At 38.1% G+C, this 12,793-nt stretch overlaps 1 protein-coding gene across 1 annotated transcript in view; it reads left to right on the top strand.

Moving 5' to 3' along the window:
- Positions 1-12,793, top strand: part of LOC134353092 (zinc finger MYM-type protein 3-like) — a 108,763-nt gene that overhangs the window by 70,312 nt on the left and 25,658 nt on the right. Inside the window, exons 12-15 of the mRNA XM_063060985.1 lie at positions 996-1,168; positions 3,724-3,889; positions 10,694-10,764; positions 12,481-12,594. Of these exons, the coding sequence (XP_062917055.1) occupies positions 996-1,168; positions 3,724-3,889; positions 10,694-10,764; positions 12,481-12,594 (524 nt within the window). The remainder of the gene's footprint in view (positions 1-995; positions 1,169-3,723; positions 3,890-10,693; positions 10,765-12,480; positions 12,595-12,793) is intronic.

The raw sequence follows: 12,793 nt of genomic DNA, 5'->3' as shown, positions 1-12,793 counted from the left end.
AGGCTTCATTAGTTTTTGAATGACCTTCACTTGCACTTAAATACAACAAAACTAACAATCTGAAGTTGGTTCAAATATGTAGCTTTTAAAACTAATAATACGTTTAAGTTAAAGAGTTATACAATTTCAAGGTGAACTGCAATGGGCTATTTAAATTAGCTATAAATCTTTTTGCTCAACTTGGTGTGAAAAATCAGATACATACTAGTGGTTTAATAAAAATGTGTGGTCAGTAATTTCAGTGTCATAATGAAATCCTCCACTTGCAATGCTGTGGTATTTGAAATAGTCCAATGCACTCGAGCAATGTTTGGGTTTTGGGAAACAAAGTATGACCATTTGTTAGAAAATGCCATCATCATGATGCAAATAGGTAGTATTGAATACCATAAGATGTGACAGGGCATGTATTAAATTATAGAAGGCACCCATTATTCATACAAAGGTGTGCAAATTTTAATGGTTGTAGCAAAATTTTGATTGAAAAGCTCATAGAATATAGTAGCTGCCTTTTAGTTAGGCAATTGGATTTGCTTCTACCAGCTGGGTAAATTAGTTTTTGCTTGTACCAATGGATATAGTTCCCATCCTAACTGCCATGTTGTCTTGTCTGCAGAGTACTTTGATATTATTAGTATGAAAGCACACATTATGTTCTAGAGCTAAGTGTTCCATTATGGTACAGGTGGCATCTCTTTGGGCAACTATTGTAATTCAACCATTGCCTGGGTTCACCTTTTGCTTTGCAAGTGCTGTATGTTCTTCTTATTTGCATTCTAATTTTCAGCTTTGTGGTGCCTTCGGGAGCGGGCTTTCTAGGCTCTGCAAAGGTGATGCACACTTCAAGAGGATATAGTTGGGAAGTAACAGGTTAATTTTGGGGAAGGGCTGTATCTTTGCAAAAACTGGGTGCTTGGTTCTTCTAGGTATTGGTAGGTTTGCTGCAGCCTTCTTGACATGCTTTAATTTTCTTTCTTCGTGTGCATTGTCTGCAGGTTGTGTGCTTCTTTATAAGCAGGACTTTACCAAAAACCTGGGCTTGTGCTGCATCACGTGTGCTTACTGTTCCCAGACCTGTCAGAGGGGAGTGACCAAAGAGCTGGATGGAAATACATGGGATTTCTGTGGGGAGGAATGCAAAAGCAAATACCTACTGTGGTACTTCAAGGTCAGTAGGAAGTTGCATATCATTAGTTTTCTGGCTCTTGCATTCACCCTCACATTCTTTTTTTTCTCTTCCTTTCTTGGGCAAAGGATCTTGAAGATTTTATACCTATAGATTAGTGGTATATAATCAGTGTTTGAGTATCAATGTGAGATTGTAGTGGATGACAATTTATTTCCACCCTTTCTAGCCTTGTATTGCCATGTTCAAATGTAGTACACCATGTAACTTCTCCAGGAAAAAAAAACAACATGCTTACCTTAAACTCTGTAGGTTTTCTATGGTACCTTCATCTTTTGTGTGGCTGATACCACGCAAGGCATTGCTTACTGCTGGAACTGATAAGGTATGAAGTTTGAAGAGTGATTGAAGCCAGAATAGTTAACCAAGCATGTTCAGTTTTTTAAATATTAAAAAAAAATACAATGTGGTTGAAATTAGGATGTCTACACTAAGTTAATCTTTTGTTAACTGATTTTTTTTTTGTAATGAAAAGTGCTTTCATCTGTCTAAACAACTATTTTTCGCACCCTATTATTTAGGTGAATTGTAAAGTTATGGTAGTTGTATATGTTTTTTCCTTTAGACCAAAGTGTTAAAGTTTTGCATGGCTAGCATGCAAGATTTCATCCTCCCATCTCCCAATAGGTTGATTATTGTTCGGTATGGTGCAGTTGAATTGCATCCTAGACTGCTGAGGGAGTCTCAGGAAACAGCAGTTCTGATCTAAATTCCAAAGAGCTCGGTATTGAAATGAACTAGATGTCCTGAAGAAGGGTCTCAGCCCGAAACGTCGACTGTTTATTCTTTTCCATAGATGTTTCCTGACCCGAGTTCCTCCAGCGTTTTGTGTGTTCTAGATGTATTGAGGCCTCTTGATGTTAAAGCAAATTTCAGTGTGGAAAATAAGTTAAAGGATGTGGAAATAGAACTGTCACTGATGTTTTCTTTCGTCTCTGTGGTCAGACCAGTCTCCAGATTGTATGTGCAAATATTAATTACATCCAACATTTGAAATCTGCAAACATTGGAATTACAATATTTAGGGTGATTAGATAATATAAAATTAGAGTGTCTGATTGATAAAGGATTGATAAAGATTTATGGATTAGGTGGATATTTGTCCAATATGATCTAATGCAAAGAAAGGTGAAGTACTAATTTTTCATGGGGGAGATGTAGGGAGCAAAAAAATTCAAGAAGAGTGTATACAGACCCTTTAAACAGAAGGAGAAAATTATTTTGTTTTTGGTATTTGAGGGGCATTTAGGTTAAGAAAAAAAGACTTCAATTTTGAGGAGAGGTGAAGGAAAAATGTATAATTATGCTCATTTAGATGGCTGTGATAAAATAAGCAATGTTGATTGGATAATCAATAATTTAGAACAGGAATGGGAAGTTAAGACTAGAAAACAACGGCAAATAGATCAGTGCTTGCAAAAAGGTTTGAATGTAGAGCATTTCTGAGAATAGAAGTGAATAGATATTAAAAAGGGAGATGAATTACTGGCAAATATGGTGAAATATCAGGAAACTATCTTATGGAAAATGGGCTTAAAAATGTCGGGCTGATGGGCCGCTGAGTTATAAAAGTATTTCCATAATTGACAAGGTAAGTTCCTTCTTGGTTGCTGAAGAGGCTAGTGGTTAGTAAAGATGCACTTACCCTGAGTGTTGGTTCTGGGAATTTATGGACTGGGGCAGAAAAATCAGAAAATTAAAGTAATGATTTTGATGATTTCCCTTTGTGCCATCATGGTCTATGATTAGTGTCTGTATATATTTTATATAAGAATTAAAGTAGAAAAAATGATCATTGTACTCCGTTCAAATGAAATCTGTTCTTTAATATTACATATCCCAACATTAGTTATCTTGGCAGTTTTTTAAAAAAATGTTTCTTTCACTGTTTCTCCACAGGCATATTGTGAACGTGGATTATGTAGCCACTCTTAAGCAGAAGCACGGACGTTTTCTTACAGATGATATTGTTGTATTTAGGACATTTAATTTTGCCGTATTGTCATTCAGCTTTGGAAACAAATTTTACCTTTCTCCCCTTCCTCACAGAGTAATGGATCTGTGGAACAAACTCCTAGCAAAAGCAGTTAATGATGTCGATTAACTCCATTTAAAAAAAAAATGGCTGGATAAGTATCTGGCTAGAAATACGATTTATGGTTTTAGAGATAGGTGCAGACACAGATCATCAAATGCTTCATGGAACACTGGTTCCTATGCTCCTGGGACCATGGAATTGTCAACTGCGAAGAACAACTGGCCAGGTTTGACTGATTGTGGATAGATTTTGTGGAGACATTGTTATTCTTGAGGGGGCGAAGAAATTTTGCAGAACTTTCCCTCCAGTCACTGAACGTACGTGGTAGAGTCCTTGAGAGGGCAGGTTGTACACGGTCTTTGGAAGGAACAGGCTTGATGGACTGAACGGCCCCTTTCTCGTTCCATGCTTCATGTTAACAGCTGTGACCTGCCTTGTGCAACATGTTTGTTTGGGTGCGGAAGGTGACTGCTTCCTAATTGTTCACTGTGTCCTTCAGGTAGCCAGATGCCATGCCTGCAAACGTCAGGGCAAGCTTCTGGAAACGGTACACTGGCGCGGGGAAATTAAACACTTCTGCAACCAGCAGTGCCTCTTGCGCTTCTACAGTCAGCAAAACCAGCCCAATCTAGCGACGCAGAAGGGACCTGAAAGTCTGCTCAACAGTAAGTGGGGAGAGAAAGCCGCATGTTGTAGGCAGTGGACGTGATAAAGTAGTAGAGCAAGTTGCACTGCAGTACCAAGCGGTGCTTTGCTAACCGCAGATTTAATAGCTGTTGATCTATTAGTCATTTCGCGGCAACCATTGAGGTGCGACGGCTTGACCATTCTTTGCTGGGAGACCTGATCTTCACTGTATCTGTGCATCTCTGTACACTTGTCACTGTAGGTAATTCATTTACACTGTCCATAGAGGCCCATTAGTGATATGCGCATTGTCTCTCAGCATTTTCACTACTGAGTGCGAGATGAAAGTCAAACCTGAACTGAGTAACGTAATGATAAACCTGACAGTGTACATTCACTTGGAAGAGATAAGCACTATCAGGATTGCAGCCAGTAATTGTGTGTTCATCATCTCATGAATTGCTGCAGCTTTGCTTTTATTATTTTGATCAAAATCTCTCAGTTTATTGCTATCTTAATTACATTCCCCACACATCTTTATCCCTCCTGCACTCTTGTTCTGAGGAATGGTTAGCTTGGCCACTACTTGCTCATTTCAGTTCTACACCTGCCTCTTCAGAAATATCCACTGCATATCCATTTGAGTAAAAATGGTTTGTTTTATCATTGCTTATTAAGAATTGCTTCCCTGTCTTCTTTTAGTTAGGAATTTATGTGCGCATTGTTTGGTTTTGCAGGATGTGGGGGAGGTAACTAAAAATTTTATTTTGAGTGCTGAGAGATACTAGAGTGGTTCAGTGATGACACTTATTCCTATTTCTTTGACCATGCAACAGACCTTTGGTTTGCTTTGCATTAGTGGTAGATTGATGGTTGACAACTTGATTTGAAATTCAGGCATGAATGCTGATAATTATATAAAGTGAATCCTTCCCCAGCACTCATCTTGGCATTTCGTAAAAAACCTATTTTTAAAGAGGATCTTTCATGGAATAGCTGTTTTTCTTTTGGTAACTAACAAGTCCATGAATGTGTTTAACAAAAGCTGGTTGTGGTTAATTATACACTTCATGATAGAATTTGCTTACCTGTCATATGGTGTCAAAGGATCTTTGTTGTGGCAAGTCAGTGTTCATCTAAAATGCGGAATGCAGCATTTATTGACTGAAGCATCATCCTTGATTATATACTTATATTGTGAAGCATGAATTCTTCTGGCTTTGGTGACAATGTTATCAGTGACCCAAGCTCACCAGAGGGTTTTGCAGTGCTGTTTGCACACTCTTTCGGCGAGTTTTGCAATTTCAGTTTGTCTTAGGACATCATGAAATGCAATGTATAAACTTTTTTATATGGAGTTACTAAAAATATATATTTGAAGCCAGCTAGGTCCTCTAAGATAGCTGCCCCAACCCAACTTTGATTATTCTTCCATGATGATTTCAAAGTTTCATAGTTGAACAGGTTTTTAAAAAAAAAATTTAAGTAGTTCGTAATCAAGAATTTAGATCTTGTGTGTATGGTTGGTGTTCCAATTTCTTTAATTGTTTCAACTGTTTAATAAGGCAACAATTTTATTAGATTAGTAAAATTTTAAAGAATGTATTTCAAGGGACTTGCTGAGTTAAAAAAAATTGCTTCTTGTAATGGTGATTAACGTTTGAGAATTGGTAAGTTCGTTTAGATTATTGGTGAGGCAGGTTTTGATTATTGCTTCACTACCACTTGGTCATCACAGATAAACCTTTCTAGTATGATTTTCGCTTTGTGCTGCCTGCTGTACAGAATTGTTTTACTTTTCAGCTCTTTCCCTTTTGTCTTAAAACACCACCACCAGTACCATAACATATTTTTGCCCCAACCCTTTTTGCAAGGAGTATGAATTCATGGTTGTTACTGTACGACAGTGGAAATTCTGTCTGTAATTTTCCTTGCTGGTTCAGGGTTGTAAAAAGTAGTAAGTTCTTCTAAATAGGAATAGGCCATTTGGCCTCTCAAGTCTGCTACGTTATTCAATAAGATCAAGAATAATTTTTGGCCTAAAATGTCAAAAATGCTCCATTTAACCATTTAAATTTTATTTGTTTGCAAAAGTAGCTTTAGTGAAAAGACAGTTACATGAACCGTCTCCTGAAAACCTACAATGAAAGGCCCAGAGCATCCTGATAAACCATGCTATTTAATTTATAATTTAGCATTTATGTATTTCTGTTCTGTGGTTCATTAAATACACAGCATTATATGGATTGCTGGACTATTTGCTCCTGGAATTTGGATCAATATAATGTGAATTATAACAACTGCCATATTAGGGCTTTGCTTTGGCTTCGGCATAATTAACTGAGATTAGAGTGAAATGTTGCATTGGGCATCTGAAATTTTATATAATGCCCAGTCACTTGTGAAAAATAACCAGTTTCCATCTTGAAATTTAGTCATTCAGAGTTGTATAAAGTTGTGAAAGCATTAATCTGTAAAACTCCTAAGATGAAATACTGTTAGGTGTTTTATTTATCCATAGCTTGCACACATTACTGGCAAAGGCCATCATTTATTGCTCTTATTTACCACTGCAGTTTATATACTCATGGAATTGGTCTATTAATGAATTTTGAGTATCGAGGAATAATGTGCTTTCTAACTGAAGTATATTGGCTTAAGAGTAATTTTGTAATTTCCTTCCTTGCTGGTGTATTATTGATTATACATTAAAGGAGTGAAGTGGCAATACTCCCAAATTCACCATGTATTCTTCAAATCCAGTTGCACTGAATTGAGGTGTAAGATATTTTAAAAGGGGGGAATGAATGTGATAGTTGTTTGATTTAAGTCATGTTATTTTTGCCCCTTTATTGAGACCTGGGATTTGTGCTGGTGTTGTGTCAGAGCACTGCATTTGGATAACTGCTGTTGTATGCTTCTACAACAGTATCGCAATTCAAAGTAGTCAATAAAATGATAAACTGCAGCTGACACCTCAATCTTGTTGAAGGACTGTATTGCTTAAGGTAGATTCTACATCTGTCAAGTGGATTGTTTAGTTACTGTTACGGATACTATTTTCTTTGCTCCAGAGCTCTTTAAAATAATTCAAATGTATTTAAATTCCCCAGTTGCTGTGATATGATTAGCAGCGGCTCTGGGATACTAATGCAGTAAAATATCTAGCTTGCATGTGGAAGCAAATAAAATCAACCGTACGCACTGGCATCACAAAACTGCTGGCCACACACATACTTAATTATGTGGTTTGTATGGTATTGTAATTCACTTCTGTTGTTCAGGAAAGCCCTAGAAATCTCTCAAAGAAATGCTCTTCGTAGCACACGCCAACCTGCTCCAGTCTGTTTTGAAATAAAGCAATGCAAGGTAATGTTTGTCCAATGTTGTTCATGACGGAAATCCTGATAATAGATAGATGGATAAAGTTATGGGTAAGGAGAGGGGGGGTGGTGAAGCAGGTAAGTGGAGGCATTAGCAATGATCTTCCAAGAATCGGTAGGTTCTGGAATGGTTCTGGAGGACTGGAAAATTCAAATGTCACTCCACTCTTTAAGAAGGGAAGGAGGCAGAAGAAAGGAAAGTTATAGGCCAGTTACCCTGACTTCAGTGGTTGTGAAGATGTTGGAGACTATTATTAAAGATGAGGTTTCAGGGTGCTTGGACAAAAGTCAGCATGGTTTCCTTGAGGGGAAATCTTGCCTGACAAATCAGTTGAAATTCTTTGAGGAAGTAATCGGTGGGATAGACAAAGGAGAGAGTCAGTGGATGGTGTTTACTTGGGTTTTCTGAAGACCTTGGACAAGGTGCCGCACATGAAGATAAGAGCCCATGATAGAACAGGAAAGGTATCAGTGTGGATAGAAGATTGGCTGACTGGCAAAAGGCAAAGAGTTGAAATAGACAGGGCCTATTTTGGTTGGGTACTGTTAACTAGTTGTGTTTCTTTTCATGATGTATGTCAGTGATTTGGATGATAGATTTGATGGTTTCGTGGCCATATTTGCAGACAATACAAATATAGGTGAAGGGGCAGGCAGTATTGAGGAAGCAGGGTTTCTGCAGAAGGATTTAGACATATTGGGGAAAATGGGCAGATGGAATACAGCATCGGGAAATGTATGGTCAGACACTTTGGTAGAAGAAATAAAGGCATAGGCTATTTAATAAACAGGGCAAAAATTTAAGAATCAGAGGTGCAGAGGGATTTGAGATCCTCATGCAAGATTTCCTAAAGATTGAATCGGTGATGAGGAAGACAAATGCAATGTTAGCATTCATTTAGAGAGAATTAGAATATAAGAGCAAGGATGTGATGCTGAGGCTTTGTAAGGCATTGGGTAGACTGCACCAGGAGTATTGTGAGCAGTTTTGGGCCCTTTATCCAAGAAAAGATGTGCTGTCTTTGGAAAGGGTCACAAGAACGATTCCGGGAACGAGGAATGTTTGATGGCTCTGGGCCTGTACTTGCTAGAGTCAGGGAATCTCATTGAAACTTTTTGAATACTGAAAGGCCTAGGTAGAATGGATATGGAGGGGATGTTTCCTATAGTGCAGGTTTCCCAGCCTTTTTTATGCCATGGGGCCCCACCAATAACCAAGGGGTGTGTGAATCCAAGGTTGGGAACCCTGCTCGTAGGTGGGTCTACGACCAGAGGGCACAGCCTCAGAATAGAGGGGCATCTATTTAGAACAGAGATGAAAAGGAATTTCTTTAGCCAGACGGTGGTGGTTCTGTGGAATCCATTCCCACAGACAGCTTTGGAAGCCAAGTCATTGAATGTATTTAGCGGTGGTTGATAGGTTCTTAGTTAGTCAGGGCATCAAAGGTTATGGAGTGAAGGCAGCAGACTCAATGGGGGTGAGTGACCTAATTCTACTCTTGTGACTTAAAGTCTTATGGTATGGATGCATGTCCTGTTCTGCAAATATTTTTGTCAGGTGTTTTGTTCCTAGGAGTGTCAATAATTTAGAAGGTGAGGAATGTGGTATTTCAAGTAATTTTTTTCTATAACGTGGGGTATTTGGAAATGTGAAGGATGATTGGACTGCACATCATTTGATTTACATTTCATTAATGAAAGAACCAATTGGCTTAATGTTGCATTTAAGGTTCTAAAGCTAAAATTTTCTCATTGTGCCTTATTTTTAAAACATTCTGCTCCAAGATATTGTGCCTTGATTGTGTGCTGAAACACATTGACTAAGGTTGGTAAGACCTTGGAGTTCAGGCTATGAAAATTGCATGGTTTCCTGATCCTCCTGTGGGTTAACTCTACTTAAATGGAGAACTTTGTGGAGGCAGCCTAATATTGCTGTGGTTCAGGTGGTTTGATGACATAGACTGCCATGGCTTTATTGTACAATGCGATTGGGTTTGTGGTGGATTTCCTGGTGAGGATCTTGTTTTGCAATCATCCTGGGACAAAAGGGGGATAATATTTTTGAAGCTGGCCAAGTCTGACGAAGAACCTCTATAATCTCTCCTGGTTGACAGAATGGAGTTTTTTTTTCCATTGGTGAAATGCCATGAACTGTGGTTGATGCCCATCTCTAGTTTCCTCCCATGTTAGTTTGCTATTGTACAGCAGCTGCCATGCGGGTTTGATCAATTTCAGGTCCTGGTCTATTGGCAAGATGATCTAAGTTTGGTTTACAACAATTAACAGTGCTTTAATAGGATATTTTTCATCTGAAACTGACTCAAAGGAACCCATTAATGTCTGCATATGTCCTTCTGTAAAGATAAAATATGAGGAAAGTACAAAAATTTATTTTTCTGCCTCAGTAATTATATCCATTCTTGGTGAATTATCAATGGCAAAGCAAAGTTACTAATATCTCATTCAGGAGTCTCAGTTTTAGATTCTGCAAAAGGTTTGCAGACTTCTAGCCTGATAAATAACTCAACATAGTAAGAAGTGATTTAAAAACACCTTTGTGTCTTTGGTCATTGAGTGCATTTCAATTGGCTTTTTTTAAAAGCAAATAATGACTTCACTGTATTTTCTGTGTCTCGGAAATGTCCTCCCTTTAGAACAATGAACTCTTTCTGCCTTGATTTTGCAGAAATTTGAAATCAGTAGATAATAACTAAATGTTTTCATTGAATTTGATTCTGTTCTATGTGAACAGTAGAATTGTGTTTCGGCCTGGAAGTGGTAAAGTTGAGTTTTATTGTTGACTAGATGAAGTTTCTTTTACGTGTAACATCCGCATTGAGTGAGTGCAGTTTTCCTAGATCCAGATTTAGTCACATTTTACTTTGCCTCATTTAAATCTCAGTTGGAGTTAACTTGGTGTGGATTGTAGTTTTGTGCAGTGGGCTCATGCCTGGTTAGGTACTTATTTGAACCCCTCTGGATTCATTTTACATTTCGAGTAGTGCAGAGATATGACCCATTGGCCAAGCCGTAATCCAAGCCCAAATCCCGGATGTCAGAATGTGCTCCACAAAGCCCTCTTGAGCCCATTCATTCAGTTGCCAACATTTCAAAAATGTTTTTTGTTTCATTTAGTCATGCAAACAAATGCATTAAACATGTATGAAATTCCCTAAAATGGAAAAAAATAATTTCACTAATTGTGTTTTGTCCCAGAACCTCTGGCTTGTATTATGCCGTGCACATGTTGCACGACTAGCACAGACGAGTGCAATTACAGAGATGTGCAGTGGTGACCTCAAGTGACTTCCACGTTATGTGGGTGATTTTTTTTTGCAAGTTAACAACTTACTGAGGTTTTGTAAACATGCACACCCAGAATTGTGCGCAAATTCGAATGTGCACAGTCACAAACATCGGCTCAGTTTGTTTCAAACAATCTGTGTCTTTTGTTTGCAGATGAGGCGCAGGAGTCTAAGAATGCGACGTCTCCAACTCCCTCTCCGACTCCCTCTCCCACGAAATTTGAAGTAAGTAAAGTTTTTTTTTGTTTTGAATGATCTTCCACCTACCATAGGAGTGGATTGAAATGTTTTTTTTTTGCCATTTTAACTCCACATTCAGTATGCTTCCTCCCATGCCCCGGGTACTAGCTGAACAGTTGAGGGATTGAACTCTGAATGTCCGAGGTATGTGCATCCATATTCCATTCATAGCTTTTTGAAACAAGGTAGTTGGTTCCAGTAATAGAAAGGTTCCCGTGGAAATTGGTTGCACTCTGTACAATTCAGGCATGTTGCACATATGATCATAAGTCAGGAAGCAGCAGTATTATAATTTTAAATCAATTAAGTCTTAAACTTTTTTGTGTTATTCTGCAGAATATGAGATTTTGTTTCTGAATTTGCGTACTGCTGCTTAAACGTAATGGATACACAAATGTAAGCTTGAACTTACAAAACGCTGTAGCTTATCAAGCTCACTTTCTCAACAGACCGTGCACAATCTGTCCTGTGATGGATTCCTTGCCACCAGTGTAATCATAAGAAGGAAAGTTCTGCAAAATAAGTGGTCTCCAGTAATCAAAACTCCACAGTTTTTATCTTGTATTTGTATTACTCGCTCAAAACTAGACAGCTGCCCTCCACAATCCCAGCATTGCAAGAATCGCACTGTTCCATGGAGCATTTGATTTATCTTTGTGCTTATCCTACCTTCAAATCCATTATTAACCATTTACTTTATATAACTTTTATTTATTAAGGAGTTAATCAGCAAAGCATTGGTAAAAAGCAGTGTGAATGCTGAATATCTGAAATAAAAACAAAAAAATGCTGGAAACGTACAGGCCATTCAACATCTGAAAGAGAAAAATAGGTAAAGTTTCAGATTTGACTCTTCATCAGAATTGTGTATTTAAGCATATTTTGTTTGTATTTCAGTTTGTAAAGCATTAACTGCTTTTATTGCGAGTTGCTTGCACAGATGCACGACCCCAGGAAGGGGGAGGTGGCATTGCACTGAAAATCTTCAGTATTACTTGTGTCCAAAAAGATTGTTTTCAATCAAATGGAGGGTAATTCTGTGCATATATAATCAGAGTTCCTTCCCTTCATCTGCTTGTTTGTATTTTTATTTGAAAAAAAAGATTAAAAAAAAAATAGATTTCTTGGAAATGCATTACAGTTGTGATTGCAGACGGGGGAGGGGGTTTCTGGTCCTCTTCTGTCTGCTCGGTTATTGATTATGATCATATTTTGATTTTAATATTTGGGATTCTGTTCATTAGGTGAGAAGGGACAGGAGCCTTAACTGTAATAATTCATCTCCACAGCTGTAGAGTACTCAAAAAGTTAGTGCATGCTATACATACTTATGAATGGCAGCACCCTCAAATAATGAATAATCATTAAAACTCCACTAAAAAGAAGCTGTATTTTGTTGGGGATCCGAGATGGGGAAAATATAATGTACTGTTGATTGCAGTGACCTGAAGATAGGAGTTCTTGTGTTCGAAGAATAAAATCAAATCTTGTATTAAAATTGTGGAGAAATTCTGGGATTTGGAATGTTGTGTTTTCAGTTATCACATTGTTTTCATAACATTTAGTTACATTCCATATATTCTTTGACAAATTATCAATGATTTTTTTTTTCATTTTCCCACCCTCCCTTCCCCCTCCACTCCCCCACCCTCCCCTTTTTAACCCTACTAACCCATTCTGGGGTTCATTTGTGATTACAAGCAGCACTCTGGTACCTCACCCAGTGGCCATTCTTCACGTGCAAGCTTGGGCAGTGAATGTGAGGGAGACAGCACAGCTCAACCTGATCCTGTCGTCTCTTCAATGACCACACAGGTACACTTGAGCAGGCATCTCCAGATAGTAATTTGGAACAGAAACATGCTGTGATTTGTGTGGAGGGAGGCCTCATGTTTTGGTCCTACTACCCCCATGACTGAAATTGGCTGACTGTCTCAGACAAAAAAGTTCAGCCTAGAAATTTCCTTGTCTTTACAGTTTATATGTGTGATATATCAATTTGGGGTAAAATTGC

Source organism: Mobula hypostoma, chromosome 10, assembly GCF_963921235.1.
Source record: "Mobula hypostoma chromosome 10, sMobHyp1.1, whole genome shotgun sequence".
NCBI classification, from domain to species: Eukaryota; Metazoa; Chordata; class Chondrichthyes; order Myliobatiformes; family Myliobatidae; genus Mobula; species Mobula hypostoma.
This window is presented reverse-complemented; position numbering and strand designations above follow the sequence as displayed.